The 22459-nt window shown below is 43.9% G+C and overlaps 1 protein-coding gene across 2 annotated transcripts; it reads right to left on the bottom strand.

Annotated features, from left to right (window-relative positions):
• Nucleotides 1-3393: 3393 nt before the first annotated feature.
• Tmem170a (transmembrane protein 170A) lies at nt 3394-14787 on the bottom strand. Of its 2 annotated transcripts, none has more exons than XM_051201774.1 (3): nt 14569-14787; nt 6798-6899; nt 3394-4123 (listed from the first exon to the last, which is right to left on the bottom strand). In XM_051201774.1, the coding sequence occupies exons 1-3, from the start codon at nt 14696-14698 to the stop codon at nt 3993-3995; spliced, it is 363 nt and encodes a 120-aa protein (XP_051057731.1). In that variant the 5' UTR covers nt 14699-14787; the 3' UTR covers nt 3394-3992. The 2 variants fall into 2 exon arrangements, with proteins under 2 accessions (XP_051057731.1, XP_051057730.1); XM_051201773.1 differs by having other exon boundaries at nt 6729-6899; nt 14569-14784.
• Between the last annotated feature and the right edge of the window lie 7672 nt (nt 14788-22459).

Here is a 22459-nt window from a genome sequence, read left to right as displayed (position 1 = left end):
GCAGCCCCGTTACCAAGCCTGACTGCAGTTTGATCCCAAGGATCCACATGAAAGCTGTCCTCTAACCTCTACTATATACCATGACAAGCACATGCCATTGCTCCCACCAACAAATACATTAAAAATGGCGGTGGGATCCAGGCATGGTGGCACATGCCTTTAGTTGCAGCACTTGAGGCTGGGGCCGGCAGATTTGAGTTCAAGAGCAACCTTAAACAAGTTTTGGGCCAGCCATGGCTGCATAGTGAGACCCTGACCAAAATAAATAAATAAACGGGGGGGGGGGGATAAAAAAGCAACTTCAGAGCAAGTGTGGCAGTGCACCTGTAATCCCAGCACTTGGGAGGCAGAGACAGGAAGACTGCCACAAGTTCAAGGCCAGCCTGGACTTCATGAAGAGTTGGAGGCTAGACAGGGATACAGCAAGACATTGCCTCAGATAAAATCTAAAAGCAAACAAATAAAAAATGCAATCCCAACTCAAAGAATTTAAAGTAATTCTTTATTGATAAACATTTACATTAGCATTAGAAATGTCAGTAGAAAAATAAATTTTAAATAAGTTTCTAATGTACAAAGATTTGATCACTTGGACTATAGCAGTTAAGTGTAATAACTTAATATAAAAAGTTGAGCTGATTTTGGTCATAACCAGCCTTACATAGTACACAAGAAAGAAGCACAACTTCGCAGAGCCTTCTGCACATGGACCACTAATGGCACCAAGGCGTCACATTCCAGGAAACAGTTCCTTAGGGAAGTTTGGCGTGTCCTACAGTGTCACAAGGACTTACTGAAAACCAGGGCAGTCAGAAGGACATTGGAACCAAAAGCTAACATACAATTTAAAAACCTAAAGGACACTGGAAGGATGGACGCCATTATTTGCATGAACCGATCCTCACTACTTCCGGCAGTAAGTCCTAAGGAGTATATTGCTCCAAAGGAAGTAACAGCCCAGAGACACAGCTTGCTCACATAATAATCATTACACTTTTGTACATGAACTTAATTTTTACCCCAAAATTCACTAAGGAATCAAGAGATTAGCTTTTTGGTTGGGTTGTTGCCTCCCTATCTCAGAATTTAAAAAGAAGGGGTGAGAAGTGGAAATATAAATGCAGGAATCAGGGTTCAAGAAAGTCCTTACTGGGAGAAAACTACTGAAGAAAGTGTATAAGGTGATGTGTTGAACACAAATCATGGCAAATAAATCCGCATTTGAGACACGAGACAAGAGGAAGAAGTGGAAAGCATTCTTTGTTTAGCACTCAAGTGGTCTCTTCCTGAAAGCACTCAAGCCTTAACGAAGCTCAGTCTATAGAGTGTGTGTGTGTGTGTGTGTGTGTGTGTGTGTGTGTGTGTGTGTGTATACACATTTATTCACAAAAGAATGCTTCACACACATGGGGATAGATGAAACACTCAGTAATTTGAAGATAAATTTTACAGTTCAAGTTTTTGGTTTTTGTTTTTAAAGAGCAGATAAAACATAAGCAAGAAACAAGAAACAGATGGAAACAAAAACACCCTAACGTTTATGTCTTGGGTGTAAATACAAATAATCTTTTCTAGTCATGGGGGTGGATATGTTCAGAAGTTATTAATTAGGGGGAAAAGCCCACCACCAATTCATCTGTGTGCTTACTATGTGAAATTATATCCCAAGCAATGTTTAGTAAGCACTCTAGGCATCCTTCAGTAGATCCTGCACTGCCATCATTTCCCAGAATGCAAGGTACAATGTTCCAGTTTGTCCACACAGCCCCTGAGACCAAAAGTAGAAATTTTGCCAGGCGGTGGTGGTACACACTTTTAATCCCAGCACTCAAAGGCAGATAGGCAGATCTCTGTGAGTTCAAGGCCAGCCTGGTCTACAGAGCGAATTCCAGGACATGTTCCAAAGCTACAGAGAAACCCTAACTCAAAACAACAACAACAACAACAACAAAAAAACAAACAAACAAACAAAAAAAAAAACACAGAAAATCTTTTGTTGGAAGAAAGATTTGCTCTTTTTTTTTTCTGGTGAATATTAAGGGCCATTTATCTGCACTTTAATAGCCTACTAAATTTGATCTGTCATTACAGTTTTAACAAGTGGTAGTCAAAAGGAAAGAGCCCATTATTTTTGTGGCCATCCCTGAAATATCCTCCCACCCCCACCCCACCCCTGCCATCCCTGGGCAACGTGACTCTCTTGGCTATTTTATCTCATTTTAAAAATTAAGTGTCTGGAGTGGGGGGGGGGAGCAAGAAACATGTGCATGTGGGTGACCACAGAAGTCCTCTTGTCTACTTAAAAAAATTTTTTTAATTACATTTATTTATTTATTTATGTGTGCAGCATGTGGAGGTCAGAGGACAACTAGCAGGAGTTGGGTCTCACCTTTCACCTTGTGGATCCTGGGAATCAAGCTCAGGTCAGGGGGAAGTACCTTCACCTGCGGAACCATCTTGCTGCCCCACCCCCAACTGTTTTTAACTGGAAACCAAAAGCATATTTCTTGAAGATAAATTTATGTCCTCATAGGTTGTCAGCCTTAATCTCACAATGAAAACTGTCCTTTAAAAATGTCGGAGTTAATTACCAGAAGCTAATTTGAAAACAGGTAACAACAAGAACATTGTACTTTATATAAAACTGTTAAAATGACAAAAGACGCATACCTTTTTATACCCCTTTCCCTTCTGAAGGTCACAGTTTGCAGGCCTTTCTAATGAAAAAACAAAGTTAGGCAGTCAAGTTAAAAATTAAAATGGCTAAAATCAAGTTAAAAACTATGTCTCTTTAAGGAAATAAATTCTCTTGAATAAAAATAAAAAGGTCAGAGGGGTTGTGTGTGAAAAGGGAGTTGTAGGCACTTTCTGGGAGTTGATACTCAAATACTGCAAAAGTGGGCTGAGGTGCCACTGATAGGTAAACACAGAAGGAAACCAATAACCACTAACTCATTTCAGAAGCACTCTACAAGTTTTGGAGTCATCAAACTAAAATCAACATGAAAAACTATAATGATCCTGCAAGTGTCTTATTTGTACCTGAATGTCCAAAAAGTATCCTACCTGGTTTTGAAGTTCAACTCAAGCCACTTAAGAAAGTCTGTGTGTTTACAGAGAAAGTAAATCATATGGATAGTGTTAAGGGTGACAGGCAAAAGTATCAAGGATATTCTTTGGAAAAAGAGCCTCAATTAGGCATGATGGTGATGCCTACTATCCCAGCTATTCAGGAGGCTGAGGCAGGAGGATCACTTGAGTCCAGACGTTTGGGTCAGCCTGAGTAACAAAGCAAGACCTCATGTCTTAATAAAGAAAAAGAAAGAAAGAAAAAAAAAAAAAAAAAAAACAGAAAAGACATCTCAATTAGCTAGCTTATTTTGATCAATGATATTCACATCTCTTAAAATATATTAAATAATCAGAGGTCAAGAGAGTTACCCATAAAATGTCACATTCACAGTAGTCACCTACTTCTGATAGTGGGACTGGAGCTGTTACTTTGAATTATACTTCAGTTCTTCCAGTTAAGAGTCCACCAGTTTGCTCTCAGAGCGACACACAACCCAAGCAAGCTCGGCTTTCCTGTCATGACAGTAAGCTTTTAGTACAGTGTAGCCTGCTCCCTTCAAATCAAACATCATTGTCCACTGTTTCTGTGAAACAGCAATGTTGCATTTTTTTGCAAATGATGCAAAATCTTGTTCGAAAGATGCAAACCTGAGGCATTGTTGGCTTAGATGAAGATGTGCATGTAAAACTTAAGTGGCCATAAGAAAAGAAAGCCAAGGAGCTTGGCGTGGCTGAGAATGAGAGCTGTCTACAAGGGTCTTCAATTGCTGGAGCTTCCAACTGGAGAAAGAGCTGGGGTGTTCTTCCCATTCTTCTGCTCCCAAGTTGCTTCCATTTGAGGAACGAAGAAATCATGACACCGTCTCTTCCTTTTGAGGAGTATAAAACGCAGGTGTGACATCACAGTGAAAGGACATATGCTATAGAGTAGCTAAAACCCGTAAAAAAGAGACCACCACTACACAGAACGTCTGTCCAATGCCAAGGGTGAGGGCTTCAAAGGGGATCATCTCCTTCCCTGCAGCTCGATAAACCCCAGCAATTGCTGCACCTGGTTCAAAATGGATCAAGTTAAAAGAGAAAAACATCAATTAATAAAACAAAACCTGAGATTAATGTCATCATGAAAATGTAACACTTAAAAATTCACTGTTGGGAGACAGACTTTTACATTTAATTATGAAAGAAGTTTCATCCTCCCTGTCCATTCTGGTGACCACACTAACTTTATGTGCCTTGCAAGTCAGCATTTAGATTTGTACTCCCTAGGATTGAGTATCCCATATACACTGAGTGATCTGAAGTGACAGTCAAGATAACAAGACAGCAATTCCCCCCAGTCCGACATCTCTCTTTACTCCTCTGCCCATTAACCCCATGCCTATCACTGAATGGGCACCAAATACATTCTTAGTAATGAATGACAATCTACTGAGAAAGATCAAGAAACGCTTCCAGGCCACTGGGATCCCAGCTCCACTTTCTCTTATACTAGGGTTCCATTTGAGGAAGAAAAGGAGGGAGGGAGAAAGCAACACAGGGTTCTGAGCCATAAAGCAAGCTATTCAAAGGGCACCAGGGGAGAGAACTCAGGGTCCCTTCTGTTTCCCAGGTCACTGTTTCCTTATTACAGTCACTACAACCTCCTGTAGATCAAGAGCATGCATAAACACCGGTATCCACCCCCCCCCACCCATCTAACATTCTACACAGACACCAAGTGGACCCAGCTATCTGAAAGTCATAGGAACTCAAACACAGTTGACTCAATCACGTATCTACAGGTAGGCTGGGGGTGTGGGTCAATGATAAAATATACGCTTAGTATGCACAAGGCCATGGGTTCCATTTTCAGCATCTCAAAAAGAAAGGAAGACAACACATTTTTAAACTGTGATATGAGATATTTTTAATCTGTTTTAACAAGAAAACAGTGTTAGATACTTGACTTTGCCTCCAGTGGCAATCAATACCACTAATGTCTCAGAGGGCATGTTTCATGAAATCTCTGTAACTGAGCTTCCTTGAAGAAAAAGAGAAGAAGCCTGAGGAACCTTATCTGGGCCTTCACATGAGACACAGATGATGAGGGAAGAAAGGAAAATCCTACAGAGAACAGGAAGAAAGAAAATCAAAAACAAAACAACCCCAAATCCTTAAAACAGAAACGGGAGCACCTCTTCCGTTGCTGTGTGCCAGCTACTGGCCAGGTACTCTACTGTATTGAGCCACCTCATCCAATCAGCATTCAAGGATATGAGGTGGGCAGGTCATCCCTGCTCTACTGATAGGAAACCAGTCCCAGGGGCCAGAAATTCAGGGTGGATACTGCAGCATTAAGTGACACAGGTAGAACACAGAAACTAGGCTACAGTGCCTCAAAAAAAAAAAAAGAAAGAAAGAAAAAAGAAGAAAGAAAGAAAGAAAGAAAAGGAAGGAAGAAAGGAAGGAAGAAAGTCAAAGAGACCAATGGACATATTTGCTCATGGAGGGGTTCAAATTCACAGGGAAAATAAAATAAGGTGACAAAGTGACAAATTAGGAATGTTACATTCCTGTTTTTATGATAATACATACATATATTTAGATCCACACAAAAATATAGTCTGGCTATTAATATACATATAATTTTTATTTTTATGATGCTTAAATTTTTATTTCTAGGAAATACATATGCTTCTATGATATTATGAATTTAAAAGTGATTTAAGCTTATAATTTTGTTCCCTCTAATTGTGTTACAGAAGCAGGTTTGGGGCTGGAGAGATGGCTCAGTGGTTGAGAGGACTGGCTGCTCTTCCAGAGGTATTGAGTTCAGTTCCTGGCAACCAACCACATGGTGGCTCACAACTATCTATAATAAGATCTGGTGCCCTCTTCTGACCTGAAGGCACACATTCAGGGACAGACCGGTGTCTACATAATAAATAAATCTTAAGAAAGAAAGAAAAAGAAAGGAAGAAACAAAGAAAGAAAGAGAGGGAGGGAGGGAGGAAGGAAGGAAGCAATCAAGCACACGCTAAAGAGTGGAAGCAATTATCGAACTATTCTGTAAAGCTGAGTCAAGTCAAATCTGAACAAAAAGATGCTGAAGCTTCTGTGGCCAAACACTTCTATGTTGCTAGTGGCCTGTGGAAGCCAGGTAAGGGGCTTGAGAATTAAAAAAAAAAAAAAAAAACAAAGCAAAACCCCAAAGGGAATACATTAAAAAAGAAGTCCACACTTGAAAGATAACTCTTTGGCGGGGCATTGGTGGTACAGGCCTTTAGTCTCAGCACTCAGGAGGCAGAAGCAGGTGGAACTCTATGAGTTCAAGGCCAGCCTGATCTACAGAGCTAGTTCCAGGACAGGCTCCAAAGCTACAAAGAAATCTGTCTAGAAAAAAACAAAAAACAAAACAACAACAACAAAAAAAAGCTAACTCTTCAAAATTCATTGTGTGCACACATACAACACACAGATAACACACACTTTTCCCCTCTTCCCCTCCCAGTGCTAGAGACCAAACCCAGGGCTTTGTGCTCACTAGGCAAGCATTTGTCCACTGAGCTAAATTCCCATCCACCCCAACCCTCCCTTACTTCTAAAAGGAGGCCTAAAATGAGGTGACCAACCACATTCCAAGCTTTGGACTGGTATTTGAATGTCTAACATACTTGTCAAGACTCCAGCAGAAATTGGTCCCACGATGCCCATCATCAGGATGCCTACAGACATGAACCTACCATATTTGTGATGTCTGAGGGTGAAGAGGGCCAGGAGTCCAGCAGGGACATGAAAGAAGACAGAAGACACAAGTGCCCACAGGAACACACCATACCACATCTCTGTGAGGGCAGAGAAAAGCAAAGCTGGAGTCACAACCCTTCCCAGTGAGGCCCTGCCAAGGAGTCCAGTCCCAGCCACTTCACCCTCGAGTCCCAGTCTCACTGGCATTTAGTTGTACTCTAGTGGGTTTTGCTGTTTGTGTTCTTTGTTTTGTCTTTTCTTGTTTTTTTTTTTTTGTTTTGTTTTGTTTTGTTTTGTTTTTTGGTTTTTTTTTTTTTTTTTTTTGTTTGGTTGGTTGGTTGGTTGGCTGGCTGGCTGGTTTTCAGAGACAAGTTTTCTCTATATAATAGTCCTGGCTGTCCTAGAACTCTTTCTGTAGACCAGGCTGGCCTGGGCTACACAAGCTTCATACATGCTTGGCACACACTGGCCAGTAGTACTCAGTTAATGGGTGTGACATCAAAAGTATGCCATGCCAGAAGTCTCCACAGAGATCAAACCACCCTAATTAAACAGCACTGTCTTGACTGAAGCAGAACATTTACAAGACCACTGACAGGAGAATGGGTTACATCATGAAGAGCTCAGGGCTACATGGGAGGTGTCCCTCTCGGGCTCATACACTGAGGGCTTGGTCCCTAGCCAGTAGTGCTATCCCAGGAGATGGTGGAAAGTAGGAGGTGGGGACCAGATAGAGGAAGCAGGTCCTCGACTATCTCTTACCCTGACTCCTTCCTAGTCCTGCTTCTTGGCTGCCACTGGGTGAGCAGCTCTGCTCCACCAGGCCACGATGCCTCACCACAGGCCCAAAAATAGTGCATCCAACAGACTAAAGACCACATGTGGTCTCTGAAACCTTGAACCTAGGTCTTTGGGAGCTGGATGATTTTTTAAAATATTTATTTAATGTGAATGGGTGCTTTTATTGTATGTATGCGTGTGACATGCCTGGTACCCAAGGGGGTCAGAAGTCCCTGGAACAGGAGTTATAGCTGGGTGTGAGCTGCCATGTGGGTGCTGGGAATTGAACCTGGGTCCCCTGGAAGAATAGCCAATGCTCTTAACAACTGAGCCATCTCTCCAGCCCTTGAGTGATTCTTCAGAAAACCTCACAGAGCCTGTTAAGGATAACTAATAATTGACAGTATTTGGTCTGGTGACTATCAGACAACTACAAAGGGTGTCAAAGCTTTCATAGTGACTCACACCTTAGTCCCCAGCATTTGGGGAACAGAAGCAGAAGAATTACCATGAGTTCGAGGTCAGCCTGGGCCACAGATACTGTCACAAAACAAAGCAAAATAAAACAAACAAACAAAAAAAACCAACCAACCAACCAAACAAACAAAAAACCTGTCAAACCTTTTTGAGACTTTTTTTCCCTGCTAGACTCCCATCACTCTTTAAACCATAACTGCTGAAATATGGGGCCTCAGAGAAAGTTCTGTGGAGACTCTTAAGAAGGCTGCTGCCCCACAGTGAACAAATGGATGTGACCACACCTTCTGGAGCTTACAGTGGTAGCCACCCAGTTATAGCCCAACACCACGAAGATGGGAATACCGCTGACCTGAAGCTGGACCTCTCTGTGCAGCTGCAGTGGGGGCTTCTTACTGGCTGCCCAGATCATGTGTGGTGAATTTGGAGTGGAGCAGTGCCCTGATTCACACCAAGCTAGTAACTTCCTCGTATGTGACTCTGGCCTAGGTGTGGGTTGAATTGTTTTTCCTCAAATTCACACTAAATCTGAGAGCACTATGGCTTGTCTTTTCAGACAGGGTCTCACTATGTAGCCCAAGCTGGCCTGGAAATCACATAAATCCCACAGCCTCTGCCTACTGAGTTCTGGGATTAAAGGTGTTCATCAACTTTAGCTGTTTTACAAGAGGGAGATTAACTCCTCCCACACTGCCCCCCCCACACACACACCAGTAACATGAGAGCTTCCTGAGAGGCAGGAAGTAAATCCTCACCTTTACCTGACCCTGGTTAGCACCCAGATCTGACTTGTGGCCTCCAGAACCAAGGAAACAACGGGCTGTTTAAATGTCTAGATGTCTAGCCTGTGGAGCTGCTTTACAGCAGCCTGACTGTGACACCTACACACTCACTCATTGCTACTGCCCTTGGAGCAAGCACCTTCCCAGGAAGGGTGAGCAGGGCCCTGGTGGCACCATTCTGCCTGAGGGGCAGCAGCACACGGGCGTGCAGTGCCCCATCACACCCTGAACCATCTGTGTTAGCCACTTCTGTGCCCACATAGTGTTAGCCACACTGCGGGGGGGGGGGGGGAGGGGGGAGAGAATTTATTACATGAAATGAGTAGTTTATAAATATACTCTCAGGATGATTACAAGACGTTAAAAGCTACAGCAAACTGTGATCTATAAAACACTTAAAGAAAAAAAAAACTAAGTGATTTCTTTTTAATCTACTGCACCTCAATTTACCAACTGTTTAATAGCTATTTATTGATCGATGTGGAGTTCTTTTCATTCCCCTGGCTCAACACATCTTCAAAAATGCTTCCCTGTCTTACATTTCCTTGTTCACTGCTTCAAATCCAGAGCACTGTCAGCTGTGTTTTCCTTGGCAGCTCTTTGTTGGTTTTCTGCTGCTGTAACACAATCTTTTTTGCCTTAAGATTCTGTAAGCTGGGAAGTCCAAGACTAAGAGGCCACATTTGGGAAGACCTTCTTTTTATTTTTTCGTGTGTGTGTGTGTGTGTGTGTGTGTGTGTGTGTGTGTGTGTGTGAGAGAGAGAGAGAGATCACATGTGTATGGGCATATGTGTGGAGGCAGACATTGCCATTGGGTGTCTTCTTTGCCCCCTTCCTTATATTTTGAGACAGAGTCTCTCACTTGAATGCAAAGCTCACCAATTCAGATAGTCTAGCTAGCCAACTTTTTCTGGGGTCCCTTCACCTCCCAGATCCCAGGTTTGCAAGTAGGTTACCATGCCCACACCACATTTATGTTAGTACTAGAGATCCAAGCTCTGGTCCTGGTGGCATCAAAGCCCTGGGTTCAATCTTGAGCAAGTTACACACACACACACACACACACACACACACACACAGAGTTTTCAGACCATGGAAGAGCAAAGACTCATGAAGAGCTGTATCCCCCCAAATGATACTGAATTAGCAAAAGGGCTTGCAGATGGATAGCTTTCTGCCTGAGTCACCTTGGCCCCAAGATCTCCAGTCTAGAAGAGCAGGAACGGGAGTGCCAGGCAAGCAGGCAGCCATCCCTGCAGCTGGGTTCTATTCTGACCTTATGTTCCAGGTCAAACCGCTGAATAAACTGACAGCTCCTGGGTGGACCTCTGTAAAGCTGGGGCTGTAAGCCGGCCACATCTGTCCCCCTGGGGACTACAGTCTTGTCCAGTGCTGTAACTCCCTGCTGGAACTAGGCTGCCTGGTTGCTCATGGCCCATCAGCCTGCATCACTCTTCACTCCCTGCTTGCCAACTGTGTCCTCTCTGCCAGGAGATCCATGAGTAGCCTCCCCTCCTCTCTAACAATGACTTGCCCTCCTATCTAACAAGGACTACCAACTTGGGCCTGGCATTTCTCTCCTGATACTACTTGTCTTACTCGGTATTCTAGTGCTGTGAAGAGACACTATGACCAAGGCAACTCTCACAAAAGAAAACATTTAGTTGGGGGCTTGCTTACAACCTCAGAAAGTATGTCCATTATCAACAGGGTGGGAAGCAGACAGGCATTGCCTTGGAACAGTAGCTAAGAGCTTCCCACAAGCACAAAGCAGAGAGACACAGCCTAGTATGGGCTTTGGAAACCTCAAAACTCACCCCCCAGTGACACACCTCTTCCAATAAGGCCACACTTTCCCAAAACACTTCCTTCCCATAATAGTTCTACCAACTAGGAACTGAGCATTCAAGCATATGAGCCAGTGGGGGGGGGCATTCTTATTCAAACCACCACAAAAGCCAAGGCTGGCCTTGAATTCAGGATTTAGCTCAGGATGGTTGGCCTCAAATGCATGACCATTCTACCTCAGCCATCCAAGTGCTATGTTTACAGATGTGTGCCACCACAGCCGGCCTGATCGCCTTATGCAAAACTTGATACACCTCAGCCACTTACTGTGCCCCTCACCTGTCTCATACTCACCACTAGGTATAGTGTCCTTATTTTTCTCTATGTCTCTCCACTGGAATGAATGACCCATATGGGAGCAGCTTTGTTTTGTCTGTCAAGACCTTTCTAGCAGATAGGCAACAAACATAACCAGAAAGCTAGAGAGATGACTCAGCAGTTATGAGCCAATGCTACTCTTGCAGAGAATCAGAATTCACATTCCCAAACCCATACTAGGCAACTACCTATAACTTCAGCTTCCACAGCATCAATGTCCTCTTCTGGCCCCATGGGCATCCATACACATGTGTTCATACACTTAAGGAAAAATAAATCTAAAAAATAGAAAAGCAGAGCCAAGCCTTTAGTCCCAGCACTCAGGAGGCAGAAGCAAGTGGATCTCTGTGAGTTCGAGGCTGACCTGGCCTACAGAGTGAGTTTCAGGGCAGGCTCCAAAGCTATAGAGAAACCCTGTCTTGAAAAACAAAACAAGCAAACAAACAAAACAAAACAAAAAAAAAAAAAAAAAAAAAAAAAAACAGGGCCTGGAGAGATGGTTCAGAGGTTTAAAGCACTGGTTGCTCTTCCAGAGGTCCTGAGTTCAATTCCCGGCAACCACATGGTGGCTCACAACCATCTATAGTGGGTGCTGATGCCCTCTTCTAACACACGCAGATAGAGCACTAATATATAAAAATAAATAAATGCAGGTACACCACAGTAAATATGTGTTCAGGGAGTGAATAATTGACTTGTTCAAATTGGATCCATTCTTGACTGCAACAACAGTGTTGCTTCATTTGATACTACCTTAATGAAATCCCTATCTTCAGAGAATGACTGTCATTCCTGACTGTGACACATGACAACTAAAAGCCAGTCATGGTGGTGCAGCACTAAGAAGGCTCAGGTTCTCTGGCATCCTCAACTGCACAATGAGACCTTGTCTCAAACAAACACAAAGAGACAACAAAAGAAATTTGAGCAAGTTAGAATGAGAATTTGGCAGAATCCTAAATGGCTAAATTGTAAAGGCAGGTTTTAAAAAGAAATCAATTCAAAGCGTTTTAGTACAGAGAAACCACAGAATATTTTAGGGCAATGATCTGCCATGAGTTGGCATAAACTACAAATAACCTTTTCTGTATGACCAAAATAGAGGAAATCAGCCTCAGGATCCTGAATAAGATTCCTAGTAAGAGGTCTTTAGTATCTCAAACTAGGATCCAACTTCAAGTGCTTATTATAACCAGAATTTCAAATAACCATGAGACATTGCAGGGTGGGGATGTATTTACTGCTGCTCACTGGTCAGCTTTAGGTCAAGGGCTGTATGTACTACATTAGCCCTTATGATTAGCACATGGGGATCAATGGAGGCTTTACCCTCATCCATGTTTATGCCTCCAGCATGGAGCCCACACCACACCACATGGACACCTGATAAAGAAATGGGTCTAGGTAAACCATACTCTCAAATCTCATATCCATAGAAGGATAGAAGTAAATTCAAATACATACTGCAGATTAACATTTCCAGAAGGGAGTCTGGAGGGATGGCTCAGCAGGAAAGAGCAGTTGCTGCTGTGCTAGGCACTGGTGCCACACACTTTCAATTCCAACCACTCAAGAGGTAGAGGCAGGAGGATCTCTGTGAGCTTGAGGCCAGCCAGGACTACAGAGTGAGTTCCAGGACAGCCAGGGCTACACAGAGAAAACCTGTGTGGGGGGGGGGAGGGGAGGCCAGAAACAAAACAAAAAAAGCAGTTGCTGCATTTCCAGAGCAGAGGGCCCAAGTTCAGTTCCCAGCAAGTTCCAAGTTAGTATCAGAACAAAAAACAAACAAAAAGCTGAAGAAAAACACTGGTGTAAATGACACTAAAGAGTTGGGACAATCAAATGCAATGTGTTTATTTAGCCCTGGCTGGCCTGGAACATGTTATATAGACCAGGCTGACTTTGAACTCACAGACATCTGAGTGCTAGGGTTAAAGCTGCCAGCCACCACACCCAGCAATGATCGGCCCCTGGTCAAAGCTTTTAATGGCTCTTTTCTCAGCTTACTAGGCCGTCTGCCTCTTTCTTTCTTAATAAACTGTCTCTTCCTCTCACCAAATGAAAACAAAAGCAACCAAAAACAAAACAAAACAAAACAAAAAAAACAGAGGGATGGCTCAGAGGTTAAGAGTGGGCACCTGCACTTATGTCCATATAACCAAACACACACATACACATATTTGAAATAATACTTTTTAAAGAAAAGAGAAAGCCTAGAAGACAAACAAAAAGAAGAAGAAAGCTATTTGGTTAACTGGGGAGATTTAAATAAACAAGGCCTGTTTAGCATCACTTTATCAGTGGTAAGTGTGAGAGAACACATCCCTGCTTCAGAAGTTTTGAGCTGAAGAATCATACAGTGTCATGACTTCTGCAGTGCAGGGAATTAAAATGTGATGTGTATACTCATGCACATAGGTGTGGCAGACAAAGAGCAAGACCCAAAATAAGCATGCTTTGCATAATGAAATTTCTATCAACACAGGCCAAACATTCAACTGTAGCCCCATAATCTAAAGTAGCTGGCCAACTACATGGGCAATGGTCTCATAATATCTAATGAGCCCCAGTTTCTAAGCAGTGTATGACTTTGACCACTGGACATAAGCATATGGGCATTGGTTACACGGTGTTCTAATTTCTCAGGTTTGGAACATTCCCAAATAGTTGAAGAGAAATAAGAAAATGAATAAAAAACAGACTGACTTAATCCCCGAAGAGTATGAATTCTTCATCTTTTGGAAAGGGTCTCCAGAAATGGGTTCACGTGTAATTTTATTTGTTTTTTTTTTTTTTTTTTTTTTTTAATCACTGTCAGGTGTGACACTAATACGTTTGGAAACAATCTGAGCTTCGCAACTCTCGTTTTAGGCAGGATCACAAGCTAACAGCTTCAGCTGCCACAAAAATAGATAACTACTTTGTCAGCTACTACACAGGCAGGTCCCAGGTGTCCACTGAGAGGCGCCTGGCAGTCGCTGCCCAGTGGATGAGAACCAGACGCCTGGCTTAACATGCAATTCCCGCCCATCTTCCTTTATGATGTCTCTGGCCCAGCTTCACGGTTTTACGAAGTCCAAGTTTCAACTTTGCTGGGGCGCCCTAATTCCCCCTGTCGCACCCCCGACCCCAGTCGCCTAGCCTTCAAAAATCCAAAACAAACAATCATGCCCTCCCCTGAAGGCATTATTGATCCCAGGGGAGGTAATTCTCCTCCCATCAACTTTCTCAACTCTGTCAGCTCGACCGTGTAAACGTAACTTGGAAAGCTCTCCTGACAGGAGGCGGCGAAGCTCGGGCGGGAAGTTAGAGCAATTCAGAAGTTGTGTCTAAGTTCTCCAAGGTGTGGGTGGGAGAACCCGCAACAGGTTTGAGCAAGTAATTCCTACATAGACAAGCTTAGGACAGCCAGAGGGCAGGGTCTCGGAGGGCGTCAAGGGGCAGTCCCTAGAACAGCACAGGCGTCGCTCCTAGGCACCCAGGTCCGCGGCTGCCTGGGCCTCGCCCTGGCCGGGGCCGGACAGGTGCGTAGTGCGCAGGCGCGGGGCGGGGCGGGGCGTACCTGGGAAGGAGCAGAGCGAAGTGGAGTTGGGGCACAGGGTCCCATTGCCCACCCGCGGCACGAGCTTCAGGCTGAGGATCTGCTGCATGAGCCCGGCCGACCCGCCGCCGCCGCTCCCCTCGGGCTGCATCCCGCCGCCATCCACCGCCCGGAGTGCCTCGGAGGCCCGCACCTCCGCCACCGCGGCGTCACCTTTGGCCCGCCCTCTTCTCCCGCCCACCCCAACGGCGCTACTAAGTAATCGTTTCCCCTTCCAATCACAGGGCGCCGCAGATGGAGGGGGCGGGGCGACGGTTGTTCCCGCCTCCTGGAGCTCCGTTCGACTGGGGACGACCGCGCCCCCTAGTGTCAAGTCTCTCCTGTTCCGTCTAGGAGCGTTGGGTTTTGCCCTTCCTTTTAGTGCCATCTCTAATTAGGACAAGTCCATTGAGATTGCTCAGCCGGTAGATGCTCTTAACCTCTAAGCATGAGGGGTCTGAGTTCCATCCCTAGGACCCACATGACGGAAGGTGAGAACCAGCTTCCATGAGTTGTCCTTTGAACTTCACACGTGTACTGAGCACATGCACATACACTTACATAAATACATAAATAAATAAATGTTATAAAAGTACAGCACCAAAAATAAATACATAGATTAAAAAATAAGTTAAATGAACAATAGTGCACTCAAATTTCTGTGTAGGGCTGGGTATGTATTGACAGAGAACCAGCCTAGCTCCACAATAATAATACCCTGGATTCCAACCCTAGATACTTAGCATGTAAAAGGCTGTAGGTTCAATTTCCAAACAACCAATAAAGAAAAACAAGACGTTAGCTGGGTGGTGGCCATGCTCACCTTTAATCCCAGCACTCTGGAGGCAGAGGCAGTCAGATCTCTGTGAGTAAGAGGCCAGCCTGGTTTACAGAGCAAGTTCCAGGACAGCCAGGGCTACGAAAGAAATCCTGTCTCTACACCAGCACCACTACCACCACCAAAACAAAAGAAATGTGTTTTGGATGTTGAGTGTGTAATGGCTGGTTTTGTGTGTTAACTTGACACAAGCTGGAGTCATCAGAAAGAAAGGAGTTGAAGAAATGTCTCCCTGAGATCCAACTGTAAAGCATTTTCTCATTTAGTGATCAATGGGGGAAGGCCCAGCCCATTGGTGAGTGGTACCATCATGGGCTTGTGATCCTGTGTTCTATAAGAAAGCAGGCTGATCAAGCCCTGGGAAGAAAGTCAGTAAGCGCCTCTCCTTGGCCTCTGTATCAGCTCCTGCCTCCAGGTTCCAACCCTGTCTGAGTTCCTGTCCTGACTTCCTCCAGTGACAGACTACGATTTTTCCTCCCCAACTTGCTTTTATAGTGTTTCATTGCAGCAATAGAAACCCTAACTAAAACAGTGTGTGTCTTTTCCCACTCATCTATCTAGTTCTCCTCTCTCTCTTTCTCTCTGCCCCCCCTTCCTCTTTGGGTTTTTGAGAAAGGGTTTCTCTATAGCTATGGAGCCTGTCCTGAAAAAACAAAGAAAAGGAGTGCTCACTTCCACAGCACATATATTTAAAAAAATTGAAATGATACAGATATCATGGCCCCTTCATGAGGGTGACATGCAAATTCATAGTGTTCCAGTTATTTTATTTATTTATTTATTTATTTATTTATTTTTGAGACAGGGTCTCTCTATATAGCCCTGAATGTCCTGGAACTCTCTTTGTAGACCAGGCTGGCCTCAAATTCATAGAGATTTGTCTGCCTCTGTCTCCCAAATGCTGGGATTAAAGGCATGCGCCACTACCACTGGGCCATATTTTTATAAGCATCGAAAATAGTTTAAAGGAAAACAAACTGTGATTTGAAAGCATAAGAGTGCCAGGTATAGTCACACATACCTGTTATTCCAGATCTTGGAAGAGACAGGAAGAATACTGTAAGTGCACAGCCAGCCTGGGCTACATAGTCTCTGTATCAAGGGGAGAGGGGATGCAAGGGCCTGGAGAGATCTGTCAGGAAGCTCACAATAGCCTGTAACTCCAATGTTCTCTCTTGAACTCTGAGGGGACCTGTACACCCCCACACACACCTCCCCCCCCCCGTGTGTGTGTGTGTGTGTGTGTGTGTGTGTGTGTGTGTGAGAGAGAGAGAGAGAGAGAGAGAGAGAGAGAGAGAGAGAGAGAGAGAGAGAGAGACATATTTACCAAATGGGGCATCAACTATGAATCGAGTTAAGAAACAAGAGTTTAGTGTAGAAAAAAGACAGATAGATAAAAATTACTTTTAAAATTACACTGGCTGGGCAGTGGTGATGTACGCCTTTAATCCCAGCACTTGGAGGCAGAAGCAGAGGCAGGTGGATCTCTGTGAGTTTGAGGCCAGCCTGATCTACAAAGCTACACAGAGAAACCCTGTCTCAAAACAAAACAAAGTTACACTGTGAAAAATACTTGGCTCCCAGCTAAGTATGATGGTCCTTGCCTTTAATCCCAGCACTCAGAAGGCAGTGATCTCTGTGAGTTCGAGGCCAGCCAGAGCTACAAACAAAACAAAAGTCTATGTGGTTCCTCATGACATAATAGAATTGTCTCTGTTTGGTAGGTAGGTTGGGAAAGTGAAATTCCTTTAAGTCAGAAAGTGTCATGTGCAGAATACAAGCATTTCTCTTCCAAGGATATTAATACAGTGGCTGGTTAACATCCTGGGTCCTCCTGAAGCTGAATTTTAGAATGCTTCTAATGCCTGTTCCATAACAATGCTGATGTCAACCAAGACTCTTACCCAAAACAAAAATAATAAATGTGTTAATGTGTTAAAAGTCATGAACTAATTACTAGAATTTTTTTTTCAGTACATCATCAAGGTTGCCAGAGTCCAGGTCAAGTGGAAGAACCCATTATTTTGGGGTTATATGACAGTCAGCTGTATACCAAAGCAGGAAAAACTGTTTTGAATTTAGAATCCTATCACCAAACTATGACTGGAAGCTTATTTTTTTTAAGGTTAACTTTTCTAAAGTGTTGTATAAACTAGAGCAAAGGTGAAGAGTAGTGAGCAAGGAGGAGAGGGGTATAATGCAAGAAATGGGGGAATTATCCAAAATGTCACTACATCCTCCGTGTAAAAGTCCCAGCAGAAAGAAGTGTCCTCTGAAGAATAATGAAATCACTTTCAATCCATCAATGACATGGTTACTAAAATTTTAATGACTGGGAGAATAAAGAAGAGAAAGAGAAAGAACAGGAAATTTTGGGAGCTGATTGTTGGTGCTCTCTCCTGTAATTGCATAGAACTTAGGAGTCTGAGACAGGAAGGCCAACCAAGAGTTCTAGGCCAGCCTGGGCTCCACAGTGAGTTCCAGGCTAGCCTGGTCTACAGTGTGAGCCACTGTTTCAAAAAATAAAGCGATGTGCCAGTGAGATGGTTCAGTGAGATGGATAAAGACACTTGCCACGTAAGCCTGGCCAACTGTGTTTGATCTCCAGAACCCATGCAGAGGTGAAAGAAGGGAACAGCCTCCACAAGGTTGTTCTATAGCCACACATGTGCCAATGTACACACACACACACACACACACACACACGGTAATGATAGTTTGTTTTCTGTTTTTGAGGTTGGGTTTCTCTATATAGCCATGCTGTCCTGGAATTCATTCTGTAGACCAGGCTGGTCTCAAACCCAAAGATCTGCCTGCCTCTGCCTCCTGAGTGCTGGGATCAAAGATGTGCACCACCACCACCACCTGGATAATAATAGTTGTATTTAACGTGTATGAATGCTTTGCCTGTTTGTATGTCTGTGCAGCACATGTGTGCCTGATGCCCTGGAAGCCAGAAGAGGATGTCAGGTTCCTTGGAACTGAAGTTACAGACATCTGTGAGCCAACATGTGGATGCTGGGTATTAAATCCTGTTCCTCTGGAACAAGAGCCTGCTCTAAACACTGTTACCTCTCTATCCCATAAAGTTGAGAGAGAGAGAGAGAGAGAGAGAGAGAGAGAGAGAGAGAGAGAGAAGCTGGGCATGGTGACACATAATTTTAATCCCAGAACTTGGGAGGCAGTGGCAGATGAATCCCTGAGTTTGAGGCCAGCCTGATCTACATAGTGAGTTCCAGGACAGCCAGGGCTACACAGAGAAACCCGACTCCAAGAAAGAAAGAAAGAGAGAGAGAGGGAGGGAGGGAAGGAGGAGGAAGGAAGGAAGGAAGAAGTCACTGGAAGAAAGTCGTACTTAAAGCTAAATAAAATAACTTAAAGGGAAAGGACAGTTCATCTCATTCAGACATACAGATCACAAAGAGCCAATTGTACATACACTCTTAAGCTATGCTGAAGAAACAGAGACAGGAGGATCACCAGTTTGATGCCAGCCTGTGCTATGCATTTTGTGGGGCTTGGTGGCACATGCCTTTAATCCCAGTATTTGTGGGTTCAAGGAAGGTAGATCTTTATGAGTTCAAAGCCAACTTGATCTACATAATGGGTTCCAGGATGTGTTAGTGATTTACAGTGAGATCCTATGTTAATTTTTTTTTCCTCAAGAAATTATCCTGTCAATCCACTTCAGTGGAGTAAATGTGCTGGCTAGGACGGTCCCAATTCAAGCTAAGTGTAGGAAACAGATCTGTCAGTAGAGGGCAGTGTGACAAAGGCCTTTCTGAGAGGGCTTCACTCCTAGCCAAGATGACTGCTGCTGATGCAAATCACTAAATTAAAAACTACTAGAGGGGCTGTAGATTTGGATTAGGGCTGGAGAGATGGCTCAGGGGTCAAGAGCACTGACTACTCTTCCAGAGGAGCCAGGTTCAATTCCCAGCACCCATGTGGGAGCTTGCTGTTGTCTATAACTCTAGTTCCAGAGGACCTACTACCCTCACACAGACATACATGCAGGCAAAACACCAATGCACATTTTTTTTTTTTTTAAAAAGCCCTGGAAGTAAGCATGAAGGCAGGTTATAATCTTGAATAGAATAAGGATTTCAGAGAGAAACACAAAATTCAGAAGCCATAAGGAATTGGCTTGGAACTTCGCAACTAGGTGACAGTTAATGAAATCTTAACGTGGAGATGTAGTGATATGACTTCACATATGCAAATGCATTACCCAGTCACATTTTATACTTAAAGTGTGCGGCTGGTGTATACAGGTTGCACCACAATATCACAACAGAGCTGTGAGAATTGCTCCTTTGGGTTTTGGTTATTTGGGGTTTTTTATTCCCACTTTTTAAAAATTTACTTATTTATTATACGTGGTACATGTGTGTGTGTGCATATGTGTATGTGTGTGTGTTAGTGTGTTTTCGTGTGTGCACGCATGTGAGAGAGAGAGAGAGAGAGTGTGTGTGTGTGTGTGTGTGTGTGTGTGTGTGTGTGTGTGTACCTGCCACAAGCATAGGGTGGAGGTCAGAGGACAGCTTTCAGTAACTGTTTTTCTCCAGTGAGTGCTGAAAGTAAACTCAGGTCACCACGCTTGACAGCAAGTGATTTTTATTCACTGAGCCATCTGACCTGAAATTTTTTCTAAAAATTTTACTTTATCTGTGCCTGCATAAATGTGTACCATGTGTATGTAGCACCTGTGGAGGCCAGAGGGCTTCAGGTCTCCTGACTGGAGTGACAGGTGGTTGTGAGCTGCCCTGTGGGTGCTGGGAACTGAACCTAGGTCCTCTGAAGAGCAGCCAGTGCTCTCTCTAGCACCCCACTAGGTAATTTAAAGCCTTCCACTGGCCAGATTGCTAGAATCTACAGAATAAGTACCAAATTAGCTAAAGCAAGGCAGCCTGTGGGTACGGCACTCTGAGAGCAAAGTGCCACTCATTAACTTAGGTACATCAGCAATTGTAACCCATTTACAAACTGGTCTATAGTAAAATGTGGTTTGAATGACTGGAATATCCACACCAGGTACACAAGGCACATATTACATATAAGTACTCACACATACACATGAAATAAAATAAACGTGTTTCTTACATATGAAAATTAAATCTGAGCTGAAAGCAATTAAGAAATAGCAAATATCACCAGGTACGGTCAGTGGCACAGGCCTTTAATGCCAGTATTTGGGAGGCAAAGGAAGGTGTGGTGGTACTTTGTATTCTAACAACTAAAGCTTGCTTGAAGATCAGGGTGTGGAGCTAGCCACACTAGTTAGCCATAGAGGCCAGGCAGTAGTGGCCACACCTTTAATACCTGCACTTGGGAGGCATAGACAGACAGATCTCTGTGAGCCCAAGGCCACCCTGGGCTACACAAGATTGATCCAGTCTAAAAGAGAAACAGAACCAGGTGGTGATGGCTCACACCTTTAACCCCAGCACTAGGGAGGTAGAGACAGGAGTGATATGGCTGGGCAGAGAGAGAAATATAAAGCAGGAGGAGACAGGAGCTCAGGGCATTCTGTCTGAGGATTTGTAGGGACAAGATAATCCCTTTGGTTTGAGGATTCAGTAGAGGTTAGAGATCTCTCTGGTGGCTGGCTTCTTTACTTTTCTGACCTTTCAGCATTTACTCTGATATCTGACTTTGGGCTTTTATTATTAAGACCTATTACAACTCTTGCTATAGACAGGTGAACCTCTGTGAGTTCAAGGCCACCTTAGTCTGCATAGGGAGTTTCGGGATATCAAGGGCTACATTATAAGATCATGCCTCAAACAAACAAATGAATAAACAATGAAAAGAAATAGTAATTGCCACTGGACCAGTAAAAAGGTGCTTGCTGGGCCAACCTAATGGTCAAAGTTCAGTCCTGGGATCAACACAGTGAAAGGAGAGAATGGGCCCCACAGCTGTCTTCCCAACACTCCCTGCCCCACAAACGATGTAATAGTAAAAAAAAAAAAAAAAAAAAAAAAAAAACAAAAACAAAAAAACAGGAAAACTTCCTTTACTCTCTCCCTTTTCTGCCTATAGACGAGGTCTCGCTCCACAGCACAGGCTGGCCTGAACCTCATTAGGTCTTGAACTTGTAGCAATCCTCCAACCTCAGCTTTGAAAGTACTGGGATCCCAGGCGTGAACCACGAGGGAACCTGCAAACAAACCTTACCCCATCCATTTCCTCTCACTAATGTGTCTTCCACAGAACCCTACCCTTGTAACCCTGAAACTGGTTTTCTTAGTCTTGTCCTTTCTCTACAAATGCTTTTGTGTTTTCTAATTTCGATTTTATTTACTATTAGTGGTAATGTGTGTGTATGAGGGTGTCTACATGCCACAGGGAGCATGTGGAGGTCAGTGCATAACCTTCCGGAGTTGGTTTTCCCCTTCCACTGTAGGATCCCAAGAAGGCACGTAGGTCATTAGGCTTTAATGGCACATCCTCTTATCCACTGAGCCCACTTTGCTGGCTCTAAAAATGTATTTTTTGTGGGGAGGCGGGAAGGAGATGTGGGGGAAAAATTCTAGGGCCTTGTTTAGATTATGCAAATTTTTCACCACTAAGCCATATCCCAGCCCTAGCTATTGTTTTTAAACAAGCTATCCAGTCTTGTAAGCTGATGCTCTGGGTTACCTCTTTTCTCCTGTGTGATTTTTTTCTCCCCAGGCAATTATTACTAAACTTTTATCTTCATGTTAGTCTGCCTTCTTGTTTATTTGCTAGACAGGTCTTGCTATGTAGCCCAGGCTAGATTTAAACTCACTTTGCAGTCCAGTCTAGCATCAAACCTGAGGCAAACCTCTTACTTCACCTCCCAGTGCCGAGATTGCAGGCATGCATCACCCACACTCAGCTGAAAACCTGTGATATCGTCTCTACAAGGCCTAGCCTGGGAACTGATGTCCTCACCCTTATGCTATACTATATCAGCCAAAGCAAGTCGAAGCAATAGCCTGGATTTGGGGTGTGAGTAACAGGGTAGGGTTGAAAAAGACTCATCTGCTTTGTAGCAGGAGCTATGGT

This window comes from Phodopus roborovskii, unplaced genomic scaffold, assembly GCF_943737965.1.
Source record: "Phodopus roborovskii unplaced genomic scaffold, PHOROB, whole genome shotgun sequence".
In the NCBI taxonomy this organism is placed as follows: Eukaryota; Metazoa; Chordata; class Mammalia; order Rodentia; family Cricetidae; genus Phodopus; species Phodopus roborovskii.
This window is presented reverse-complemented; position numbering and strand designations above follow the sequence as displayed.

What these genes read in the sequence shown, in the direction of transcription:
- Tmem170a (XM_051201773.1), bottom strand. Translation starts at nt 14,698, where the DNA reads ATGCAGCCCGAGGGGAGCGGCGGCGGCGGGTCGGCCGGGCTCATGCAG. An exon ending in TTCGCTCTGCTCCTTCCCAG is followed by an intron (nt 6,900 to 14,568) that starts GTACGCCCCGCC and finishes CTGCCCTCACAG; the next exon opens with AGATGTGGTATGGTGTGTTC. An exon ending in TTCTGCTGGAGTCTTGACAA is followed by an intron (nt 4,124 to 6,728) that starts GTATGTTAGACA and finishes ATTTTGAACCAG; the next exon opens with GTGCAGCAATTGCTGGGGTT.